The sequence below is a fragment of the Ambystoma mexicanum genome, chromosome 11 (genome assembly GCF_040938575.1).
Source record: "Ambystoma mexicanum isolate Mex_15411 chromosome 11, UKY_AmexF1_1, whole genome shotgun sequence".
Taxonomy (NCBI): Eukaryota; Metazoa; Chordata; class Amphibia; order Caudata; family Ambystomatidae; genus Ambystoma; species Ambystoma mexicanum.
This window is the reverse complement of record NC_090934.1, coordinates 913,838,907-913,865,540: the sequence shown is the minus strand read 5'-3', so window position 1 is coordinate 913,865,540 and position 26,634 is coordinate 913,838,907. Positions and strand designations below refer to the sequence as shown.

The 26,634-nt window shown below is 45.2% G+C and overlaps 1 protein-coding gene across 6 annotated transcripts in view; it reads left to right on the top strand.

Moving 5' to 3' along the window:
* The window catches only part of LOC138503907 (mucin-5B-like), a 444,631-nt gene that overhangs the window by 303,214 nt on the left and 114,783 nt on the right, over positions 1–26,634 (top strand). For 5 of the 6 annotated variants that reach the window (XR_011279729.1, XM_069623995.1, XM_069623992.1 and 2 more), the window contains exons 36-38: positions 5,711–5,839; positions 11,751–11,811; positions 14,918–14,986. Coding sequence is in view for 4 of the 6 variants with exons in the window: in XM_069623995.1 (XP_069480096.1) it covers positions 5,711–5,839; positions 11,751–11,811; positions 14,918–14,964 (237 nt within the window). In the remaining 2 variants the exon portion in view is untranslated. Of the gene's footprint in view, positions 1–5,710; positions 5,840–11,750; positions 11,812–14,917; positions 14,987–26,634 lie in introns of those variants that run through there. The other variant, XM_069623996.1, reaches the window with a different exon arrangement.

Below are 26,634 nucleotides of genomic sequence, written 5' to 3'. Positions count from 1 at the left end.
TCCTTTCTGTGTTTACACCACACAGGAAGTTCCTTGTGTTTTCCTAAGTGACCTCCACACTCTTACCCAATAGGTCTAAGTTTTAATTTATCCATATGCTTGATGTTCTGTCTACAAGGCATATTTTGTAAGCTGCATTTACATTTTTTTTTTACAAAACAGAAACTTAAAGGTAAGAGTAAAGACAATTTCACCTGGTTTCACTCTTCACTTTTAAACTTGGTTTTGTAAATGTGAAAGGAGATTAAGGCATTTGAGCCGAGTCACACACAGCACAACCTAGTAGCTTTCATGAGAGGTTCTCCTCCAGTTCAGATCGAGATGGACAATGCATTCTTTCCGGTTGCGCAGTCTTTCTTTATTTTGAAGGTCAGACCCAGTGTCAGGATACCTTTGGGTTTTCAGTTACACTTTACAAGTTTAATTAACATTATGGGACTGGTTACCACAATCCTTTAATAATGGCGTAATCCCATTGAAAAATGCACCGTGAATCAGGCCCTACATTTTTCATTAACATTGTGGGCATGTCAACCAGCTCAAATGCCAAGCCTTTTCTGCAAGAAATGTCTTCGTCAGTGGGACAAATGCTCTCTGACCACCTTAGAAGCTTCCTTCTTAGCAACGGCCAACCTGCCAGCCCCCGAAAGAACATGCAAACAAAAAAGCCGCCCCTCTGAACCTTGGCTCACTAAAGAACTTAAAACTAGCAAATTACAGTGTAGACAGGCTGAAAGGAAAAGGGCGCTCTTCCCATTCTGAGGAAGCAAAAATCACCTTTCGCAACGTTCTCTCCTCCTACCATAAAGAAATTGTTAATGCTAAGAAAGTTTACTTCAGCCATACGGTAGAGGAGGCGCTGAACAAACCTAAGGCCCTTTTTGATCTGGTACACTCGCTCTCTACTCCAGAGACAGGTCGCCCGTCGGTGCCACCTTCACAGGACCTATGTGATTCACTCTTCTTTTTTTGTGGAAAAGATATCTACCATTAGAGACAATATTAAAGCTGAAGCCAATGCTTCTCCTTTTGGAGAGATACACATCGAACCTCTTCCAGCCCTAGGGACATGGTCCACTTTCCCCCCCTTTTTCTGATGCTAACATTCTTCTTGCTATTCAGCATCTTAAATCGGCCTCCCCAGTGGATGCCATTCCCCTGACTCTTTTAAAGAAACTATCTTGCAATATGATTGCTCATATCACCTCTGCGGTCAATCATTCCTTTGCCATGGGTGTTATTCCGCCTTCCCTTAAACATACCTTGGTCATTCCCCTATTGAAAAAGGCCTCCCTAGATCCTGCAGTACTAGCCAACTATCGGCCTATTTCTCTCTTGCCATGCATGATGAAAGTAACGGAAGCTTTGGTCTCCCCTTTGTTGTCTAAATTCTTAGAGTCCTCACAGTACTTTGACACATTCCAATCTGGTTTTCGACCAGGGCGGGGCACTGAATCAGTTTTGAATTCCATGCTTGATGATCTGTTACATCTGGTGGACCAGGGCGGTGTCGGAGCCGTCCTGCTTTAAGATCTGTCGGCTGCTTTCAAAACGGTTGATCACCTCGCCCTGATCTCTCATTTGTCCACCTGCGGTTTATCCGGTCGTGTCCTTGATTGGTTCACAGCATTCCTTGCCGACCATTCTCAGTCGGTCTCTCTCCCTCTTTTCATTCACCTCCTGTTTCCCTGGTGTGTGGGGTCCCTCAGGGATCGGCACTCTCCCACATTCTTTTTAACGTCTACATTAGACTTCTTCTTCTTCAATCCCATGGCTTCTGCTACTATTCCTATGCGGATGACACTCAGATCATTGTTCGACTTGACCTGACTCAGTCTGAGACTGCCGCCCGATTGAGGAAATGTCTGGAGGAATTGAGCAGCTGGATGTCATCCAACTGGTTGAAGCTCAACACTGGCAAGACATAAGTACTGGTTGGTGGTACCTCCTCCCCCCAGCTGTTCTGGGCATCTGATTTCTGGCCTCCTTCACTTGGCTCTCTTCCTACTCCAGTGTCGTCGGTCAGAAACATAGGGCTCAAACTCTCTGCCTCCATGGCCATGGAAGAACAGGTGGTGGGAGTATGCAAAGCTGACCATTTTAAACTCCGGGTCTTACGAAGGTCCTTCCTTTTATTCCTACAGCCTGCCAAGCTCCTTTGGTGGATGCCCTTGTATTAAGTAGCTTGGATTATTGTAATTCACTTTATCTGAGCCAACCTCTCTCCCTAACCAAGCGACTGCAGCTTCTCCAAAATGTAGGGCAAGATCTATTCTCCGCCCCTTCTTCGGCACTCATATGTGCCCGTTATTGAGGCAACTGCACTGGCTCCCCATTGAAGCCTGTGTTATGTTTGAATCCATGTGTATGGTCACCCAAGCCTTTTACGGTATTGTAGCTGAGTATCTCCAAGCCAAATGTGAGCGCTACTCCCCGCCCCAGCCTCTACGTTCTCAATCAGCTCTTCTTCTTGTTGTTCCTCAGTACAGGTTGGCTCGGACAGGTGGTCATGCCTTCTCTTTTGTAGCTGCAAATGCCTGGAACAACCTTCTGCATGCCCTGCGGGGTATTGCTGATCATCTCTGTTTTCAGCGTAAACTGAAAACATTACTGTTTTAACTTCTCTCTGCTCTGTTTTTATGATCTCTGTTTGCTGCCACCAGCCCCATGATGCCCCCGGCGTACGTGCGCTTAAAAAATTCTGGTAACATAACATAGGACAGTGCTATTTTCAACATAGCATTTTTCAGTCCAAGACTTTTCAATCCATGAAAGTCAGTTTTCAAGGCTGCAGAGAAGGGCATAACAGTTCCACCCTTATGAAGGATCATCAGTGCAGTACAGCCTAACAGCTGTGGGGTTGGAGCATTGGGGCACATGTGACAAACACCAGCAGAGTCATGTGGGTTAAAAAAGACTTGGAAAAACCCTTCCACCTGAAATGTGTAGTAGATGAAGTCATTTGAGCCACATCACAGCCAGCACAGCGCCCCTCAGTAGCTTTCACTGGAATTTCACCTCCAGTTAGCCAGTTGGGCATGCAGTGTGAGTGTGAATATGCTAAACCGCTCAAATGGCAAGCTTTCACTCCAGGAAAATGTCTTGATCTTCAAAGCAGCGCCATTTTAAACATAGCATTTTTCAACCCAAGACAGAACTTTCTCATGGATGCAAACCCTGCTGCGTAAATGTTGAAATGTGCATGGAGGTTAACCACAGGATGTAAGTGGTAACACTGGTGATCACCTGCATTCAATTAACACTTTTTGTAAAATGCCTCCCCTCAGTTTCCAAAGTGCAACTCGTTTTACACCTGCATGAGATTTTCATACATGAGATTTTCAAGGAGGTGTAATATAAATGGAATCAAAATCTGCCTCCATTTAGCACCTGTTAAAGGCAGACAGATCATACAGGAATCCATCATATATTTCATTTACAAAGCAGACGTTGCAGGTGGCATTTACAAGATTAACAAAACACAGAGTAAAATGAAAACATAAAAAACTATTTTGCCTGTTGTACTCTTTTATGTTACACTCCATTTTGTAAATGTTAAACAAAATGCATTCAGGGGCATATAACTGCATGTAAGGAATAATTGTGGTATGCAATCCACACTTTTTTTAAATGCCCCTCCTACAATGGATTTCTTTTAGCAGGTGATAAATGGAAGCAGATCCAATAGGAATCCATTTGTTTCAAGTCTGCATGGAAATCTCATCCAAGCGTAAAACGAATTGCACTTTGAAGACAGAGGAGGAAAGGAAAGTAGACATGTTCCTTCTGCTCCTGCTCCTTCTCCTTCTCCGCTTTCTGCTCCTTCTCCACAGGAAAAGGACCAGTAGCGGTAAACTAAAGCGTAAACACTTTAAACTTTGCTTTTATGTCTTGGTCTACTGCTCCACTCAACGTAGACTATATTATATGGATGGAACGTTCCACTAGTTGCTTTGCGAATGTATTTGTTCTAGTTTTGAGCCAATCGACTTTCAGGTGGTTCTAAATGTTTGAACCAAAGACGAAATTATGAAAAGTTCAAACCAAAAGTTCAAACCTGCTGGTTATGTGAGGAGTCATGTTAGTGAACTTCCTGAAGGATTGCACAGCTTTCAGAGACTTGAAAAAACCCTTCCACCTGTTTGTGGAGGCAAGCTTTGGACATTTGGGAAGTGATAATAGAGTAGTTGAGTCGGAGAAAGGGGTGAGGGTGATGATGGTATCAGATAGGGATGTGTGAGCTTTAATATGCTTGACTCATTGCGGCCTGAACACCTGAATAGCTGAAATCAGCTCAACTTGGTCAGTCCACCATTGGCCTAACTCAAAATTCGATTTCCAAAAGTTTTGATTCGACTCAAACATGTCTCAAATCGAATCACTTTGAACAGTATGTCTGTCACCCAGTGACTGCACATTTGGAGACGATTTAGCACTCTTCAACAAAATAGACAATTAGCTGGAAGATTATCAAATTGGCTTGAGATCATAAAGTACTAAATCCCATTAAGATAGCTCGACCAGATTCGCCATGCACTATGAGCCAATAGGCAGAAATTGTTCTGAATCATGTCAAGTCAACTCAACCTCATAAAGATTGCTTTTTGTTACTGGCTTGAGTGGAATTAATACGATTCAAGCTAATGAATGCCTAATGGCTCGACGCGTGTTGGATCAGTTTCAGTTTTTAAAGTCACTGGATGATATACTTCCTATTTCCTGTGTGAGTGGTCACTGGATGACATACTTCCTGTTTCCTGTGTGAGTGTGTCTGAGAGCGGGGCGGTGGGGAAATTATCTTGTACGAAGAAACACAGGGAAAGACAGGGAAAGCTGGAGAGTGAGGCAGTAGGTGCACTGAAGAAAGTAGGGAACTGGGATACGGATGGGGCAGGAGAGGAGACAGCAGTGATCAGGAAGTGGGTGCTATCCCTGTGCAGGAACTAGCTCAGAAAGAAGTCTGCTTGGTGGAGGTTGATGAAAGAGTTGTTCATAATGTTCTCCTGGATTTGTATGTAGGTAGAAGGCTTGAAACGTTTTCAAATGAACTAGGGTTTTGAGATGAGCCTGTAGTTTTAAACATTTCTGAGGTCCAGCCATGGCTTGTAATAAGGAAGATAACAACAGCGTAATAAAAGAGGGGTGAACCATACCCGAAGTGAGTTATTGTTTGAAAATGTCCTTGGTTTGATGGGAAATGGCGGACGTGCATGCTTTGACGATCCTTGCAGGGAAAGGGGTGAGAGGCACCCGAGGGCTTTGCATTAAATGGAAAGTGTTTTGTAATGATGGCATTGCAGATACAGCGAGATGCTGGAGGAGGAAACCAGCTGATTTGTGTGCGTGTCTTGAGAAAAAGGAACTGAGTTGAATCCGCATTTAGCAGGGGCCAGACTGAAGGGGCTATGTTAAGTCAGATGGCTCATTTATTAATTTGGCTAAATGGAGTAATCTTGTCACAGACCTTTTAGGTAGGGATGCAAGTGGCACTATATTGGAAGGGTTTTCAGAGATCAGTGAGTATCTTAAAGAGATGTGCTTGGAGGCCTCGTGGCTGTGAATATTCTGCCAGGCCAATATTGTTTCGTAGGATGGCATGGAACAGCCATGCAGTTCTTGAGATAACATATATGCAGCCTCATCTTGCGGGTGGGAAGATTACACCCTATATGCTTTATGTTGGTTCTTATTCACCTATTTCTTTATCCAGGCTGGCCAGAATTACACTGACCCCAATGATGCATGCACTATCTACAAATGCTCTATTGAAGGACCCAGCTTTGTCATAATCATTTACAAGTCTGAATGTCCAAACGTGGACGCCACTACCTGTGTTGATGTAAGTATTTATTTTGTTTTTTCTTCTGCGCGTGTGTGTTTGTGTGTGCGTGTGTGTGTGTGCGCGTGCACATGCATGCTGGAAAATGAATGGTTGTTTTAGCAACATTAAAGATAATGGGGGTAATTCATAGATTATTTGCGCCGAAAAAAAACGGGATTTGTGCGCCATTCTTCCCGCAAATCCCCATTTGTTAAACAGGGATTTGCGGGCAGAATCGCGTACAAATCCCGTTTTTTTGGGCGCAAATAATCCATGAATTACCCCGAATGAGTTGCATACATAAACTTCTGAAAAAGCTCAGTTACCCCTATTTCCCTCAAACCAATCCCTTTTATAACGTCATCAAGGGCGTGAACAAGTTCTGGTTTCATGCTGTTGTCATTAGGGCTGTTTCTGCAGACACGGTCAACTAGGCTATGTGCCAAACGGTAGAGGTGGTACTATGTATCCTGATACCTTGTCAAGCATCACTCGGATTTACTCCTATGTTATTGATTTTGGCTACTGAAGAGGGATTCGGTATGTAATGTTAGTCCCTGCCGACCTCAGCCATTTCCAAATAGGGCACATGCCTGCCTGCATTCATGGCCTGTTTCGGAGTGCATTGGTGTTATTACTCCAGCACATAGGACATCATTATAGGTTGGCAGAATTTTGGGCAGGAATACTGCTGGTCGTAATTACTACCACTGGCATTTGCGGAAAATCCACACAATGGGCCTCATTACGGGTCGGGCGGTCCGGAATTAATAGTGGCGGTAAACCCGCCGCCACTGTTAATTCCGGACCGCCCGATCCCGACCCCTGCAGGCAGAAGGTGATGTTCCACCCGCCTGCAGGCGGACGTGGAAACACCAGCACCATCACGAGATGGTGCCGGTGTTTCCACTCCCCCATTCCCATTGAGTCCTATGGGACTCAATGGGAATGGGGATTAACACCATTCCGCCTCCGTGACTCCCGGGACACCGGGGCTGTAATGCAATCCAATTTTTTTATTGTAACATTAGTTTGATACAAAAGAAAGCAAAACTTTAAGTTACAGTTCATCACAAAGAAAAATAAAAAAAAGAAATGGAGTTACATTCAAGTCACATTCTAGTATGCTCCACGTGCTTTAGTTCTGAGATTGCCCCTCCTTGTTAGTTATTATCAAAGCATCCATGAAATTTATTATAGCACAGGTCAGCTGGGTGTTGAATCCTGCAATCAAATAACTCCACCATGCGTCCATGTTTCCTGACAATGGAGCAAAATGTGCTAAGTGCAGCGAGCGCTGTCCTGTGATCGCCTCATATTTGATAATTAAATGCCCTGGTAATTCCGGGAGTCACGGAGGTGGAATGGTAATACGAGTCCGGCGGTAACCAGGCGGTTTTACCGCCGCGGTTACCGCCGGACTCGTAATGAGGCCCAATATCTGCTTTATCACTGCACCAGTAGTAATGCTAGTGGCATTGCTAGAAACCTGGTGGTGGTTTTCCAGAAATACCAATTGATATATATCTATGGATTTACACCCTTAATTTGATACTGGATTTTGATTGCCTACCGTAGTTCATAACACTACTGTACATTTGCATGTATGCACACAGAGTTCAATTCTAAACCCTTCTCTGTATGCATGGGCATGGTGGTGAAGGGGTGTGCAGGAGAGATGGGCACTTCTCCGCCCCCTTCAAATGTCATTATTACAAGAGTTTGTGCCTTTATTGAAGGAACGCATTTGCGCTTCATCCAGTACAGAAAACACTTAAACCTTTTGCACAGTTTCTACAATTGCTATCTCTTCCTTAGAAGTAGAAGTAATACGTATTGGAATTTTTGGGTGCAATCCCACCTTGTAATTTGGTGGTATTTACAGCTGGTTGTGTCCCTTTGGAATACCACAGGAGGTGTAAACCATTGGGCCTGTAATTGGGAGGGGAGTAAAACGGGTGGGACTATGCAAATAACACCCGTTTATTGTTATCGACAAGTTGCGAATCACACTCTTTTTGTTTAAGTTGGGTAAAAGTGAATTACTTAGAAGACCCTTCCCACCCCTTAGTTCTGAATATTGTAAGAACCAATAACTAAATACTGGCCAGTGAACTAATGCCACAATCACTGAATGAATTGTTTGTCCTACTCTGCAGTTTTGGGGGCAATCTCGTGCACTTTGCCCATCTAAAATCATGGACCCTTCTCCCCTCCGCTCGTCTTTCAGAGCTGCCCCGTGTGAGCTTTTCATTGCAAGCCATACATATGAAAATAGTCCCTCATTTTAACGGACCATACGCAAATGTATAATATGAAAAATTAATTTTCAAAAATCTGGACTGTATGACTCCATTTTGTCCTGGAGCAGCGTCTTCGAGAAGATTTGCCTGAGACCATGTTCAGGAAGGAAACGGGTGATCATCTGGACAATGAGCGCGTATCCGCATTCTTTCTTCCAGGGATATTAGATAATAATGGCCAGGACCTTTCCCCATTATTGACCTTACACAACAAGCAATAGGCACCAAACTCAGAGGTAAGGGCCATTGTTGCATATGAATTAGATCTGGTTATTGACAGGACTCATACAGAGGTTCACTACCAATGTTCCCTCTAATTATTTTTCCCTTAATGCGGAAATGATTAGCCTTTGTGTGCACATCATTTTCCATGTGCGCAACTAAATAATGATGTAAGCCATTTTGTGAGCATGTGTAGTTAGTGAGATACCATCTCCGAAGAGTTTGGAATGAAATTTCCGCTTCCCAACCAATGGAAATTTTTTTCACATCAGTGTAAAAGGAGCATTTTACAACTCTTTTTCCAAACCCATAGGCTAAAAAATCAAATATTTTATATGTGATTATAAGGAGAGCTCATCAACCAGTCCAAGACTTCATGATATGCCATAGTACCTACCAAAAGTACTCCTGCGCAGAGAGAAAAAAAATGTATGCACAAAAAAGCTTTGCATGCTCAGGATAAACAGGAGGTTTCGTTGCTGCTATTCATTTGGCAACACTGCTCAGAGAAAAATAACTCATGTTTATTACAAAACACAAGTATTGCTAATCACTGATGTGGTTGTCAAAAAATTCTGACATTATGCAATTTTTGCAAATGGAATAATTGCAACTGAAAGGAATGTGTCAGAAAACATGCCAGTAGGAATTCATGTGCCTTTTTAATGGAGTAATTCATGGGCCAGGAGAAAATGCCTCTCATAATTTATGTAAAGATGATAATTGCATCAGAATAAATGCACCACAGAATATGATGGGCCGAATTCCTGGGCCTCTGCTTACTATCCACATTATGTTGTTTTGCGAGTTGTGACATTTACTCAAAACCAGCCTTACAGCTAGGAGGTATATACTATTTTACTAAAAACAGGGCAATGTACCCAACAAAAACGGAAAACCATGAACATATAGGAATCTACCCCCTGCTTCTTCCCACAAAGTTCCACTGATCTCTTTTCAATCAGTGACCAGCAGAGCTGTGTCATTGGTAGGAACTCAAATAATATTGCTGCCCGATCTCAAGAGGAATTTTAAGGGGAACAAATATATTTTAATAAGCATGAAATATCCATGCTGGCAAAGCCAATTACTTTCTTACTCCCTGAAAAATCTCTTGATTCCAAAATATGGAGTAAAATCGCATCGGAGCCCGGATTGTAACCCTAACATAGGAAGTGAAATTACAGGACACTAAAGCCTATAGTTTTGCCCACCCTTGATCACCACAGCCTAGACAAAAATCAACAAGGTTTCTTCTGGTGCCCCATTGAAGAAAATCACATATATTTGCCATTTCAGTCAATAGCAGCAATGCTCACAGTTAAAACATATTGAGTACCTTCTTCTTTAACTAGGGACCCTCTTCTGAAGTTCACTGTTATCAGTTGAACAAAATGTATGGGGATGCTAGAAGCAATCAATGCAAACCCATGAATATATTGAAAAGTACTCAGTAGATGAGCATAGAAAGAAATAGAAGGTGCAGTTTCCTAGACTATTACTATAGTTTCCTATCCTTTAACAAACAGAAATTTCCTTCACTGTACCGTGTACTGCCAGAACATCAGATTTGTTTTTTGAAAGTTGCTGATTTGTTCTTCACCCCGAAGGAGTGTTCTCCTGTTCCCCTCCACCCTTTCCCCTCCCGGGCCCCTGTGCTAGCCTTCAATATTAGTTGCCAGGGCTCTGTAAACAGTGAGGGATTGTAGAAGTAAAACTTTAACTGAGGTATTTGCATGCCCACAATAATTTGCAAGCAAATCCAATTTAAAGCCTCATGATGATATTATGTGCAGTTTAAGGAAATTTCATAAATATGCATGTGCACAATTACTATGAAATGCATACAAGATTGTTTGCAACATACCCCACCTTTCAATTGTAGGTTTCAACAAGTGCTCAGTGAAACTATTTTTGTATAGGAGCGAGTTAACATTTCATTTGTTAAGGTCTATCCTCCATGGAACTCTGAACATTTTGAAAGGTTGCAGATTGTGTGAGAAGCATTCTGGTTATCTGAATATTGTTGCCCTCATTTTATATATGAATAATGCCAGGCAGAGTCCCCACCAATTATCCCTTACAGGCCAAGTAAATGATATTGCAAGGTTGCTCTCCAATCATAGGGTAATGTTAGCCATGCTAAAGTAGGAGACACTGAGCATGACATTTGCCTACTCAAAATCCTTAGAGGGCAAATTAATATTTGAGTTTTTTAATGTGTTAACTTCAAGGGGGGCTCTTCAAAGTGCTAGTGTGACATATGTAGAAAGAATAACCTAGTAGCCTGCTTACTTAGAGTAAGTACCCGATATTTGAGCTGACACTCGGGTTACATAATGTGGGTTAGATAATGTGGGTAATGCTTTTACTAAGGTACCACGAGTAACATAAACCAAGACTTGTATCGAAGTCTGGTAACCTTTCGCTGAGCTAAGGTATGCAGAGTCAAGGTTGTCTGGTAATATCTGAATGTGGCCTGGTGCAGAGTTTGAGTCATACGGTATATGTGTGGTAGAGTCAAGAATAGTATCCTGGGTGGGCAGGGAAGATAATTTAGTTAATGTGTGCAGGAATATCTTAGTTATATCTTCTGTTGATGGAGCCACTTTTTCATATTCATTTTTAACCTTGTGTGGGTGTATTCTACTTTTAGAGTTTTTAGGGTTTTAAGGTTAAGCTTGAATAGTAGGGCAATGTCAATAGGTTACACCAGAATATCAAGACTAGTTAGTGTAATTTAGCTTCATTTTGAGAGAAAGCAAATATTAGGTACCTGCTGTGGCTTGCGCCTTATTAAATCTTATTTGAATATGTGGGAATTGTCTGCATGCGCTGCTAAAATTCCTCTGAGCGGCACCCAGAAGGAAGCTGGGCAAACGCACATGCACAGAGCTTAGACGGAACATTGGTCACTACTGTCCATTATATATTACATTAGGCAATGCTATGTGCCAGGTTTGCGTCTCAGTGCATCAACTGCAGGGATCTGTGCGCGCCCCCATGATCACAGGTTTGACTCCCCGCACGTCCACTCAGCCCTTCCACCTTCTGAGGGCAATCAAATGAGTACCAATGAGTTGGTAGCAATAAAGATCTGCTATCAGTGCCAAAAGGCCTCACTGGGGTGAACGTGCGCTCTGGAAAACCATCTGTTGAGGGTCTACAGGGAGATATAAAATTGGGGTTGGGAGCACAGAGCTCTACACACAACCGATGTAGCTGTGGGTGCCATGAGAAACAAATCTGTCCAACAAAGAGCATCTTTATGAAAATGACCCTACATGTTTATTGGAGGCCATGCCATATGTGTGTGTTACCCTGTTTCTATTTTGTTTACTGAAAGGGAACCCATGTGCCAAAAAGTCCATTATAATAGCTTGCCTGTTTTTGTTTCCACACAGGGGACTATCCAGACGTATACTGATGGCTGCTGTAGGACATGCAAGTTAAATCCTTTTTTCTGTATGTATACTTGTTTAGTCTAGGCTAGTTGTTCATGCAAGCACTTACCGACTGTGCTAATGATCTGCTGGAGTCAGTGCTGCATATCAAATGCTGTGTTTTGTGGTGCCTTTAACATGCAAACAATGCTTTAACCATGAAGTCATCTGCTTCCTTCAGATCGGGGAGTATAGGGTGTGCCCTTACATTACCAGCATCATAGTGTATTCATTAGTTAAACGTTATTAAAATATAATTTATTAAAACCGGATAAAAACGTGGATACATGTTCGCCTTAAAAAATGCATAATTGCATAAGCATGGACTCATGCAAAGGCACAGCTTCCTGATTGGCACAGTATGCTTAAGGCGGCAGTATATTCTAGCGTGACTAAAGGTGGCACACTGGCTTTCATTTATCATGAATTCTAAGGGGTGGAGGAGATATCCCTACAAAATCAAGGATTTCTGCCCTGCGCCCTCTTCTGGCCATTCCCTAGAGAGGAAGATTGACACCAGTTGGAGCCAAAGTGTTACCCTAATAGACCTTACACCTCGCCGGCAACCTGGAGTTTGATATATTTTCTCCTAATCCCTCTTTGGGAATAACAGTAACACTGTGGAATTGTTTTGTTGCTCCAAAGCTTCCCTCTTGATCATATTAAGTTGCATACCTTGATACAGAGATGGTGACCACCAAAACGTAGATGGTACGAAGGCGGGTGTTAGATGTATTGGGAGGAGATCTAGAAAAGGTTGAAATCCCAAGACCCTTTGTATCAAAAGGTACTGCACAGTTAGAGGGCACCGAGTGACACGCCACAACAGATCCTCCCAGCCTCCAATGAATATTTAACCATGTTAGCTCTGAGGCAATACACCACTCGCTAGACCTTGTTTGGTTAGCCCTTTCTTCACATACCTATTCCACCTCAGGCTGAGTACCTTATATATGAACAATATCAAGGGGCAGCTGCAAATAGTTTAGAATAGAGTGGGAGCAAGCGGAGCAATGTTCTTTAATCAGTGCCACCCCAACTTCCATCTTCAGTACTACAAATGGGGTTCCTGGAACTACACCCAAAAGTGACCATGCAGGAAACATTCTTTTGGCAAACTATTGCACACTCAAAATCCCCTAATCTCTGTCCCATACTTAATGCAGATAATACCCTGTTTACCCTGTAGTAACTTAAGGAGCACCTTCACCACTCTACCTCCCAACTTCCCGTCAAATGATAAAACTCCTCATGCAACTGGCTTCAGAGACCTATGCTTTTTCAGAACATTTGTACTACAACAGCTATCAACTCCATAAGGTACTTGATAAGCTCATGTTCCTTCTTGGCTTTGATGCCTGTGTTGCTAGAAAAGGCAATATCCCCAACCCATTTCACGTCCCTCAGCTGCCTCTGCCTCACAGTTCAATGCCATGTTATTGAGTCATGGGATGAAGGTGTTGGGGGTAGTAAACACTCTTGCATCCCACCCACACTGACAATTGACTCAGTAGCCTTGTCCTCCAGTATATAACAACAGCAGCATTGTAAAAATGAGAGCTTGCATGGCACTGATCAAAGATGGACTCCCCCTCTGCCAAAAGTGTGTACCATAGCAATGGACAGCCAAGTCAAAAGCAGATCTCAAAAGCGATCCAAGGAATGTAAAATCGGGCTTCTGCCTTTTTATCATGATAAACATTTAAATGAATATTTCCCTAGCACAATTTATTTTGGTATTACTACATTTTATCCCCACCAAAAATATCGCCATAAATATGGTCGTCAGGAAAGGCCATAGGCGATATTTTTGGGGAGGATAATTTTGGAGGATTTTGGGAGCAGGGGCTGTGGGAGGGGGGTGTCCCCCTCAAGTTCCATGCCTTAATATCGCTGCAAAAATTTGGCGGTATTTTTGCAGGGATATTAACACATGGAACTTTTATTTTCTACGATCATGCGCCAGTCTTTGTAATCTATTCCAAGTAAGTTCTCCATGGAGCTTTGATTGGGAGTTCAGCAAGGAGATGCGTTGGCTAGTCACAGGTTGCTTTTTACTCACTTTGTTTTAGGAAAATTGAACAGTAGCTGCAATTTACCATAATGTGGAACACATCTGCGTTCCAACACTGAGTAAGACACACTACACAAAACAGGGATCCACATCTCTGGACACTTCTGGCCCTGTTTTTTTGTCTTCTTTTTAGAACGATAGTTCAGTTGTACATCTAAGGAAAATGGCTTCAATGGAGAAGACAAAATCTTGTCTTCTCCATTTCCCTTTATATCCCCAGGGTTCACATTTGCACATGTGTCAAGCCCAGAAGAGTGTTCACACTATGTACCTTAGAAAATACTGTTTTCCACATAACTGGGCCAGTACAGCCCTGCCCCAGCTATAAAATAGCCTTATAGACTGAGGGAGGGGTTGTTATTGTGGAATAATGACCTACCAGCAAGGTATGGCCCTAGGTGAAGCCAAGGGTCATAAATTGGGTAAGGGTCATAATCCCAAGTGATTATGACCCCTCCCGTGGTACTACCACATGGTGGAAGTAGCAATACATGTTTATGAGTTTTTGTGCTGAAGTACAGAACGGTGCTTTAAAAGTGAGTAAAGTAAATAGACAAACTTGGCTAGTTAATTAAAAGTGTTTTATTTTGTAGTATTAAAATAATAAGGTTTGTCTTCATAAGTTAAGAATTTTAAATGCAATTTGGTTGAACTGTATGTTACAAGTTTAACATGAGCATGCATTAGGTATCATGTAAAAGTAAATGCTTTATCTAAAAGAAAGTGAAAGAATTTTCCATTGGTTTAGCATTCTCTTTTGTGTGTTAAGTATCATGTTGCAGCAAAAAAAGTTGCTTCCAGAGAGGAAGTGTCTTGTTCAAACGAAAACGTATCTGGAAATTGAATTTTTGTTGCCCAGTTTGCTTCTGAAGACAGAATGTTCAGAATGCTTTCAGTACCAGTTATTGACTGCACTCTAAACATTCTGATTGGCTGAGAGGAGGTCAATAACGATTCCATGTGCTAATATCCAAGAATCTCTTGCAGCCATGTTGGTCTCAAGTACTGTCTTAAACTATTGATAATTTATTTTGGGCATTCCTTTTCTTCTTAGTGATTATGGTGGTAGTCGCAATACATATTTATCAGTTTTCGTGGTGAAGTACAGAATGGTGCTTTAAAGGTGAGTAAAGTAAATAGGCAAACTCAGTTAATTAAAAGTGTTTTATTTTGTAGTATTAAGATAACAAGGTTGTCTTCAAAAGTTAAGCATTTTAAATGCAATTTGGTTGAACTGTATGTAACACATTTAACATGAGCATGCATAAGGTATCATGTAAAAGTAAATGGTTTATCTAAAAGAAAGTGAAAGAATTTTCCAATGTTTTAGCATTCTCTTTTGTGTGTTAAGTATCATGTTGCAGCAAAAAAAGGTACTTCCAGAGGAAGTGTCTTATTCAAACAAAAACGTATCTGGAAATTGCATTTGTGTTGCCCCGTCTGCTTCTGAAGACAGAATGTTCGGAATGCGTTCAATACCAGTAGTTATTGACTGCACTCTAAACATTCTGACTGGCTGAGAAGAGGTCAATAATGATTTCCATGTGTTAATATCCAAGAGTCTCCTGCAGCCATGTTGATCTCAAGTACTGTCTTAAACTATTGATTATTTCTTTTGGGCATCCCTTTTCTTCTTAGTGATTATGGTGGTAGTAGCAATACATGTTATGAGTTTTCGTGGTGAAGTACAGAATGGTGCTTTAAAAGTGAGTAAAGCAACTAGACAAACTCAGTTAATTAAAAGTGTTTTATTTTGTAGTATTAAAATAAGATCGTCTTCATAGGTTAAGCGTTTTAAATGCAATTTGGTTGAACTGTGCAACAAATGTTTGTTTTTTTAAAAACTTTATTTATTGGCTGACATAAACATTACATAATACCATATAGTACACTATACATTGCATGGTGATACCTGACACAGATGGTTATGAATACAGACATTTACTTCATTGACTTATTTATGCACCAGGAGTGGAACCTAAAGCCCTACGATTCTGGTGTTGCTGAGGACCAGCTGGTCAAGTCCAGGTATCTCTGAAGGGGAGCCCATTATGTCCATTGGGTGGTTGGTTGGGGCACTCAGACCTATGTACCCCACTTCACAGTCGTATGTCTCCATCAGGTCACAAAGCCAACCTTGAACTGTGGGGGCAGATTTTGCTTTCCAGTGACAGAGGATATTGCGTTTGGCCACGGCTGTTGCCACTGAAAAGAGTCTGAGTCTTAGTTGGGGCCTTGCCTATGTCTCCCAGGAGATATTTCAGTGGTGTGGCTGGGATTCAGGTCTCAAGGGTATTGCTGATACAGGCGGTCACTTTTTCCCAGAAGTGTCTAGTGGGGGGCATTCCCAGTACATGTGGAAGGCGTTGGCTTCCGGGAGTTGCCATTTAGGACATAAGGCTTGTTTGGCGACTTTTGGTACCATGCAAGTGGTTCAGAATGTCATATTGGATCAACCTGAGGTTGGTATTTAATGATATATTTTTGGTGTATTGGCAATACCTGGACCTTTGTGTGTTGTCAATTACCATCCCAAACGTCTCTTTCCCATTTGCTTTTCATAATGTTCTGGGACGGGGAGTGGGACTGGACTGTGCTGTAAATCTTGAAGACAGTGCTGTTGAATCCATCTTGGTCTAGTATGGCTAACATGAATGGATGAGGAGGTGGTTCCGCTGGAAACGATGGCCATTTGCATTTTAGAGTTGCTTTCAAGCGATGATATTGGAGAGTAATTGCAAGCCACTGTCCCACTATGCTTTGAACTTCTGACAGTGTTAGAAATTCCCCATTTGGGAACAAGTCCCCTAATTTCTTGACTTTCTCTGGATCCCACTTCCTTTGCAACATGGTGTCATGTGAGGGGGTGATGACTGGGTGGTGCCACAAGGGGATATGTTCCCAGTAAGGGCATGTACACCCCACTCTACGGAAAAGCGCTGCCCAGACTCGTGTAGTGCAGGTCACCAGACTCATGCCCATCAGGCTACCGTGTTTTTCTGTGAATATACAGGTGCGTATATCCGCAGGGGCCACTGCTTGTTTTTCCACTTGTACGTGGGGGTATGATTTGGTGTCGTAAAATCAATATTTGCCACAGTGAGCCCGCGCTGCGTAATAATGTAGGGTGAAGTCCGGCACTGAAAGTCCACCTCTCTCTACATTTTCGCTTAGCTTGGACCAGCTCTGTCTAACTGTACCGCCCCCCCAAACAAAGCCCGGGGCCAAACATTGCAGTTTTTCAAAGAAGGGTTTACCCAGCCAGATATGTATGTTACTAAATAAGTAGAGTAGCTTTGGGACCACCATCATTTTCAGAAGGGCAATGCGGCCGTAAACTGAAATGGCAAGTTTATTCCAAAGGGATAGCTTAGTTTCTAGCTGTGTAATGTAGGGTGCATAGTTCGCATTATATAGCGTATCTCTGAAGGTGGCTATTATTATACACAGATATCGCGCAGCACCCGGCGACCAGCAAAACTCTGCCATGCCTTTTATCTGGTAATCTTCTTTGTTAGGGGGATCATTTCTGATTTGGTCTGGTTAATTTTGTAACCCGAGAATTTGGCAAATTCGTTAATGTCCTGCATGATGGGTGGAAGATTGGTGTCTGGATTAAGTATATACAAGAGAGTGTCATCAGCATAAAGCAAAACAGTTTGGAGGGAGCTGCCCGATGGAATGCCTCGGCATGAGTGTTTGTGGCGTAGGAGTGCTGCCATCCCCTCAATCGTGAGGGCAAATATAAGGGGGGATAGAAGGCACCCTTGATGTGTGCCTCATTGTAATGTAAAGGATGGGGACAAAGTATGGTTAGAACGAATTCTAGCACTGGGGTTTTTGTACAACAGCCAGATGAAGCTTTGGAAGTGCGGGCCAAACCCCATGCGATGCAGTATTGCATACATGTAATGCCAGGATACAGAGTCAAATGCTTTTCAGGGTCAAGTGTTAGTGCTACCGCCTCGGAGTCTGGGTCCAGTTGTAATATGATCGCAAAGAGTCTCCTCAGGTTTAAGGATGTGGATCTAGTGGGGACGAAGCCTGATTGGTCTGGGTGTATCAGCTTGTTCATAGGGGGAGCAGCCTGTTTGCTATGACTTTGACATACATTTTGGTGTCTGTATTAATTAATGAGAGGTGGGCGGTACGATTTAGGGTTCTGAGGGGGCTTATGTTGCTTAAGTAGGAGGGTTATTGTTGCTTCCCTCAGGGACACCGATAGTGTGCCGGACTCCAAGGCTTCTTCCCACAGTGTTTGTAGTCTTGGGGATAGTTCATTTATGTACCCACAGCGTTAGGAGTCTGGGGGATAGTTCATTTATGTAGCATTTGTAAAAATCAGCTGGGAGGCCATCCAGCCCTGGGGCCTTACCAGCCATCAGGTCTTTAATGGCCTGGGTGATTTCCTCCAGGATGAACGGGTTTTCCAAACTGGCCATGTCCTTGTGGTCTAGTCTGGGCAGGGGAATAGTTGTCATATAGCGCTCAAGTTCGTGAGACAAACCTTGTTCTGTGTTCTTGTACAGGTCTGAGTAGAAGTTCAGAAAGATTTTGTTGATCTTATTGGCGTTTGCATTAGCTTCCGGCTTTGTTGCCCTCGCCATAGCGTCTGCCTCTGGCCGGCTGAGTGATATAATTTATTTCTCTCTTTGTTAAGGCTCGAAACTTGTCCAGTTGCTCCTGCAACGTTTTGAGGGTCTCCATGCCCGGTGCCTGGGCATGCCGAAGTTCGCCTTCCAACCGGTTTAGTTCCGATCGGATGCACTTCAGTATGCCCCCCACCTTGGAAACAAGGTGCCGCCTGGTCCATACTTTAGACTTGAAATGTTTCCCAGAGCGTGGCAGTCGATGAAAACGGTCCCTCATTCATGCTGACAAATTCTCCAATCTCAGTTCTAAGGGGCTCTATGGTTAACTTATCCCTCAGAAGGGACGGCGGCGTACGCCATGATTGATGGATCTGTTCTGTGGTTTCCAGGTGTATTTCTAGCAGGACTGGCGAATGGTTAGAAATGGTCCGTGGGAGGATGCGGCAGTCGCCCACTCGTGGGATTAGTCCTGGGGAGAGCATCCAATAGTCTATTCATGAGCGTATGGAGTGCACCGATGAGTAGAAGGTGAATTCTTTCCACGACGGGTGCATTTCCCTCCATACACCAACCAGTGGGATTTCGGCCATGCCTTGCAGTGTAGTTCTAGCAGCTCTGGAGTGGGATCTTGGGGGTCGAGCCAAGCCATCCATGTCAAGATGTAAAATCGTGTCACACCCACCAGGAACGAGGACCCGGCGAGGAGATCCCGGCGAGGAGCGGCAGCCGGCACTCCCCACCCGCAGACACCAGCTGATGCTGCATCTTGCCCTGCCTGGGCACCCCATCGCCTCCCTGGCACCCTTGGCCCCCCATCTTCGCTTTAAAGCCGCACGCGCCGACATCCACCTTTTCAAAATGTCGGGCGCGATGCGGCACGGAAACGAGGCTGAGACGCCTCTACGTTGCTAGGCAACGTGTATTTGTATTTATACTTAAATACAAACATCCGCTGGCAGGCGGAAGAGCCGGCGGCCATCCGAAGGCCTCTTAAGGCCATTCGACCCTGTTTGCCCCTGTTCGCCGCTTTGCAGAGTGAAGTCCCCTGCAAAGGCGGAGGAGTAGTGTTCTTCCCGCTATCGGCGGTCACCACCCGTGAGTACATCACTGCTGTAGAATTTCTACTCGCACAGCTAACAATCTCTATGGCAGCATCTCCTACCAGCATTCTACCTTTGACCTACCTCTAACTTGGCATGTGCTTAATTCCTTACTAACTCCTCTGCCTATTACGATATGCGCACCACGTCATCTGCTTAACTACCGCCTTGCCTTGCTGCATACAGCTGCCTCACAGGATTATGCTTTCCTGGCCTATTCATATCTCGTGTGCAATGTATCCTATGATGTGTATTCTGCCCCAGGGTCAATAACTATCCACCTAGGACTATTGCTGTACCCTATGATCGCTATCAGTATACACTGATTTGTGTCGTGCCATTTGGTCACTACAGACCTCACCCGTCTTACTATAGCTGACTTTACTACCACAGCACTATAGGGGTCTCTCCGTGTTCTGCCTTCACCAAGCTTATGTCTTGACTAACCTGCAAGGCTATTGTACCATGCCTTATGGTCGCTAATGGACCACTGTGTTGTGCCTAATGGTCGCTAATGGACCACTGTGTTGTGCCTTATGGTCGCTAACGGACCACTGTACTGTGCCTTATGGTCGCTAACGGACCACTGCAATTGTGTTGTGCCTTATGGTCGCTAACGGACCACTGTGTTGTGCCTTATGGTCGCTATTGGACCACTGCAATTGTGTTGTGCCTTATGGTTGCTAACGGACCACTGCAATTGTGTTGTGCCTTATGGTTGCTAACGGACCACTGCAATTGTGTTGTGCCTTATGGTCGCCAACGGACCACTGCTATTGTGTTGTGCCTTATGGTCGCTAATGGACCACTGCAATTGTGTTGTGCCTTATGGTCGCTAACGGACCACTGTAACTGTGTTGTGCCTATGGTCGCTAACGGACCACTGCAATTGTGTTGTGCCTTATGGTCGCTAACGGACCACTACAACTGTGTTGTGCCTTATGGTCGCTAACGGACCACTGTAATTGTGATGTGCCTTATGGTCGCCCTCTTGGTCACTATCAGATCACTTGCTCCTAGACTATACTAGGTCAACATGCCCCTCACCAACAGTCTAATTGCTATAAACTCACCCATGTACACTTTCAGTGTCCTACTCACTAGATTACTGCCCACCTTTCTCCTCCTTATACTGCACTCTGGTTGGACCGTACTTAACCACACCACCTCCCCCGTCCTCCACTTTCACCTGCATCACACCACAACTATGCCATCCTACGCTCACCACACCAACCCCTACCTCAACAACCCAGCCCTTTGGATCCAACACTTTGCTACTAGACCTTTACCAAACATACCTTGCTCCATCACCCTGAGAAATGCCAGACTTGGCTCGCGACTCACCCACGCTTCCCATCACTCAGCGCATCGTAAAAAAACTGCCTCAGACCCCTACACCGTCCACACTTACGCCAAATCTTCCACCATCCCTTTCCAATCCCCCCAACTTAAGCAACATCAAAGGTGCGTTAATTAATGCCAGATCTCTCTCGGCTCACGCCCTAGAAGTAGCTGACCTCATCCTCAACCTTGACTTTATCGCTATTACCGAAACCTGGCTCCATCCTGCCTCAGGTCCTCTTCTCTCCCTCGCCATCCCTCCAGACTATAACATTATCAGACATGATCGTAATTCTAATCAGTCCAAAGGTGGTGGCATTGCCATCATCCACAAAAATGCCCTAAACCTCCACCTCTCTGCCACGCACCACTTTTCCACTCTGGAAGCACTGACAGCTAAATTAGCTGTTACCCCTAACCACTCTATCACCTTCCATCTACTCTACCGGCCACCTGGCCCGCTATCCACTTTCGCGGAGGACATCTCTAACATCATCACTCACAACACCAAAACCAATTCCCAGGTCACGATATTGGGGGATTTCAACCTAGGTCTTTCTGACCCCAAGGACACTGCTGCCACGACTATTGACAATATCCTTACGAATGCTGGATTCACACAGTTCATAAACCAACCTACCCACGACAAGGATAGAAGCCTTGATTGGCTAGCCGCCCATAATTGTCCCATCAACATCACCTCCAACCAACAGTGCTCATGGACTGGCCACAACTTAATTACATTCAATATCGAGTTCAAATCTGTCAGCCTCTCTCCTAGCATTGCACCTGCTACGGCCACTCGCAATAAACGTGACATCACCTGCGACAGACTCCTCCCTCTCCTCCTTCCGGCTCTCAATGACCAGGCTCTCTCATGCTGTGACCCCACGGCCTTGGTTGACGCCTTTAATCGGGCTATTCTTAAAGCCTTAGACACCATCGCACCCTCTAAACTGAGAAAATCCAAACCTCGAGCCCACCTGAACTCCTGGTTCACACCCCAGCTTAGAACTTTACGCAAAGATAAACGAATTGCGGAATCTCACTGGAAAAGTAACGACTCTCCAGCCAACAAATCGTGTCTACTCTTGGCCACCCTTAATTACAAGGAAGCCATACTCCAGGCAAAAAAAGACACATACAATAAACGCATCGAACAAGCCAAATCCAACACCAAAGAACTGTTTAAAATCCTAAAAGAACTTGAAACTCCTGTTACTGCACCTGACACCTGTACCAAAGATAGCACCTGGTGCTCCAAAATCCAAGAGGCTCTCCTAGGCAAGATTGCCACTCTTCAAATTAAAATCAACAACAAACAAACTAGCCTTCAATATAACCCTCTACCGATCCTTACACCTACTATAAACCACTCCATCCCAGATTCTCTGACTCCTTTTAGCTTCTCTCCACTCTCCATTCCTGAAGTGGAAAAGATCATCGCCAGCCTTAAACCTTCCAACTGCCATAGTGACCTCTGTCCTGCGCCTATTATTAAGAAAGCAGCTCATGACCTAGCACCATTCATCACTACACTCATTAACTCTTCCTTTAGCTCTGGGATTGTACCGGACAACCTAAAGGATGCCTGGGTCATCCCGCTCCTGAAAAAACCTACCTTGGATACCAGCATACCCACAAACTACAAGCCAATCACCACTGTCCCATTTTTACTAAAAATCCTTGACCGTGCGACATACCTACAAATTCAAGAATACCTTGAATCAAACAAACTTCTGGGACTCAGGCAATCGGGGTTTCGGCCACGCCACGGTACTGAAACTGCCCTTATCGATTTAAAAACGCAGATCGAAGATCTCAAAGACAAAGGCAAACTTGCGCTACTACTTCTCCTGGACCTCTCGGCGGCTTTTGATCTTGTTAATCATAAAATTCTTTGTCACCACCTCAAATCAGTTGCACACTTTTCAGACAAAGCCTCAACCTGGATCAGTCCCTTCCTTGATAACAGATCAATGCGCGTGTTCTCTCCATTAGCAGCCGCCCCACCGGCCCCGGTCTTCTGTGGCGTGCCTCAAGGGTCCTGTGTCTCGCCCACGTTATATAACGTGTTCACCAAACCCCTTTTTGATATTCTGGACCATCTAGGTGTCACGTACACCAATTACGCTGACGACACCCAGATACTAATCCCTATCACAGGTGACTACACTACTGACTCCCTCGCCATCAATGCCATCTACCAGGTCATCCAAGCTTGGATGGCTCAACACGGACTTTGTCTAAATGATGAAAAGACAGAGCTCCTCATTCTTGGTTCACCACAAAAACTCACGAAACTTGACCCTGCTTTTAAGTCCTTCACCATTGACGGGAATACTATCCCTACTGCTAAGGACACAAAAACCTTAGGGATTTACATTGACTCGACATTATCCCTGACTAGACAAACCAACTCAGTCTCTTCAGCAGCAGCTTATACTTGTAAGCTTATTACGGCCTGTCGTCCGTTCCTTTCCACAGCTAACTGCGTGACCTTGGCTAGGACCCTCGTACTGTCCAAGGTCGACTACTGCAATGCCCTTTACCTAGGTACTAATCGCTGTAACTTAAATAAGTTACAAATTGTCCAAAACAATGCGATCAGAGCGGCCCTCAACATTCCCAGGCGCCAGCACATATCCGATACTAGGCGTAACCTTCACTGGCTCTCTATCCCACACCGCATTTCCTTGAAGTCTTTGGCTCTCACCCATAAATGCCTTCACAACCAAGCTCCCTGTTACTTGGCGAACAGATTTGCCCTCCATAGCTCCACTAGACCTTGCAGATCGGCCCAAGCCAACTGCCTTGTCATCCCACGATTCAATCTCCAAAGATCAGGTGGAACCAGCTTCCCCATCTTGGCAGCCAAACTTTGGAATTCACTCCCTAATGAGCTGAGAGCAGAACCCTCCTTCCTGAAATTCAAACACCTTACCAAAGCCTGGCTGTCCTCCCAAGACATCTAACACTGGCTCACTGCCCTACTTGCACTTTGACAGACTCTTGTATATGCATTCTGCTTATCTTCTTACTGCTATTCTCCTGATTGTAAATTTTGAAATTCTCCTGTAAAAACATTTATACTGCCATGTTATGCTTTCATCATGTTGTATCCAAGTTATGCACCCGGTTGCCCCTGGGCCTGGTGCGCTATAGAAATAAAATAAATACAAATACAGTCACCACCCCAGATGACCTCTGCGTCACCACATGGCGCCACCAGCATCATGATTTGGAGATAGAACTCCAGGGAGTCAATGTTCGGGCCATATGTGTTCACCAAGATTACTTCATGATTATGCAGCGTCCCCCATATGATTACATATCTTCCCTAGGCATCAACCAACGCTTGACTTGGTGAGCTGATAGCCATTGAGGCGATGAATGATGGTGCAAACACCTTTGGCCTGTGTAGAGTACCCAGTTCCGATTTTCAGGGGGCCCCATTCTCTGGCCAATGAGTCCACTACTCTTGTTGTTGCATGTCTCTCCTGCAAGAATAGTATTTCGATCTTGTGCTGCCTGGCGTGTGCTAGTATTTTCCTGGCCTTTATAGTGTTTGCTAGGGGGGCGTGGCCTGGAGCCGATGGCGTGCAGCGGCTGATCCGCTGAGCTCCGGCCGAGATGCCGTTTCCAGATCCTTTTTCTCCGGCACACGCAAAGCAGCAGCCCGCTGAGAAGAACGCAGTTGTGGGGGAAGCGGTTCCTGCCAGGAATCGCTCGAAGGGTTGGATTATCGGACCCCCTGGACAGCAGTGGTGGGCCCGGAACACGCTCCCTCCCCCACCGGGCTCGGCTCCAAGATGGCGCCCTGAACAGCTTGGCAGGGCCTCCGTGTGAAGCACCCACACCAGCGCACTCCCGAGTCTGGGCACCAGTGAGGTTCGGTGAGGAGGCATTGCCCAGCGGAGCGGACCTCCAAGCGACACCTGACCGTGGCCGGCGCCGGATTCCCGGGCTCCCGCCCTACTCCCCCTTCACCGTGTAGAGTTCGCTCCGGCTGGCATTACGCGCCGACGCGGCACACAACACGCGGGGGGCCCTGAATCTACGGAGGCCCGCACCACGGCCAAGCTGCAAGTGTCCTGACGGGGGAGCACACAGAAGTACGCGCTGACGCTGCCAGCCTTTGGACCCCAGGAGCCACTCCTGACTTCAACGCGGCCGCCCTTTCGGAAGCGGGGACAACGTGGGAGCAGTGGCTGAGTCAAGTCGATCCGCTGGATCACCCAAAGGACCAGATCCTGGTCGAGACGGCGGAGGGGACACAGGGCACAGGAGCCTGGCAGACAAGGTGCGTGCAACTGCAAGACACCCGCTAGTGGGACCCCTGGTTCCACCCCCTCTTGTCACCGCCTGCATCCACCTCCTCGGCTGGACCACCTTGGGCACCCATTTGGGCCCACATGGAAAGGGGAGACGATTTCCATCCCACTGTCACAATCCATTGCTGAGCCCCACGCACTCCAATACCAATACGCCTGTGGCCGGGGTGCAGGCGCAGTGGGGGCAGTGATAGCGAGAGCCTGGAAAATTTTGTGGAGGCCCGGAAAACTCACAACACTAGCGACCAGCACCCCAGATTACTCCCAACTACAGTCATCGAACTCTCTGGGCACGCTCAACTCGGGACCCTCCCTTCTGGACATATAAGCAAGTTGCCCCCAACCTTTTACCCCAACGGTAACCCAGATCGTGAGCTTCAGTGCAACTGCTACTGTTCTCCCAATATGGCCGTCAAAAACAAAACTAAAGCTGCCACCATGGACTCCTTTGTTTCAACTAGGGCAAAGACCCCCACCCAAGCCAAAACTAGCCCCTCCAAAAACACTCGGCCGACTGAGGCGGAGGCCAGTGATAATCACTCTCAAATCCTCGACGCTATTGCCTCATTGAAAACCCATATAGACTCCAAGATCGACGAGTTTAAGATAGATATACAACTCATCCACCAAGATGCTCGCAACTTGGCGGAGAGGGTGACAACCATAGAGAATTCAACAGAAGAAACGACCGGGGCCACCACAGCCCTACAGTCTGAAGTCTCGAACTTGAAAAGGAAGGTCGCATTCCTTGAGGAAAGGGCTGAAGAGGCCGAAGGTAGGGCCAGACGGGGGAATATCAGGATCCTGGGAACCCCAGAGGGGAACGAAGGCTCGAATACCACAACCTATGTCGAAACCCTGCTGATACAAGAGATTGGGGCCGGCAAGCTGTCACAGGGATTCGCGGTCGAAAGGGCCCACAGGTCCCTCCAGAAACGACCTCCCCCCGGCTCGCATCCACGACCAATAATAGCTAAGATACTAAATTTTCAGGACAGGGAAATTATATTGAGACACTCCAGGGAAACAGGTCCTATCGAACAAGGAGACTCTAAGACTACACTCCGAAGGTGCAGAGGGAGAGGAATCCATTCGTCCCGATCAAGGCAAGGCTTTGCCAACTGAACTTCAAATATAGGTTGCTCTATCCGTCCCGCCTAAGAGTCATCCATAATGGGCGAGTGGTATTCCTTGACAACCCGGAGGCAGCCAACATGTGGCTAGAAGATAATAACCTTGCTGATGGCAAGGACGCTCAACGGAAGGAAGACTGAACCCCAGAGACCTTTCACGGCGCCTGCACGTGGCCATAAAGAGTACACGAAACGCACATTGCCGGACCCTAGAAGGTAATCCATTCAACAGTTTGCCATAGGAAACGGCCCTCGTTCGGCCCCGCTGCCT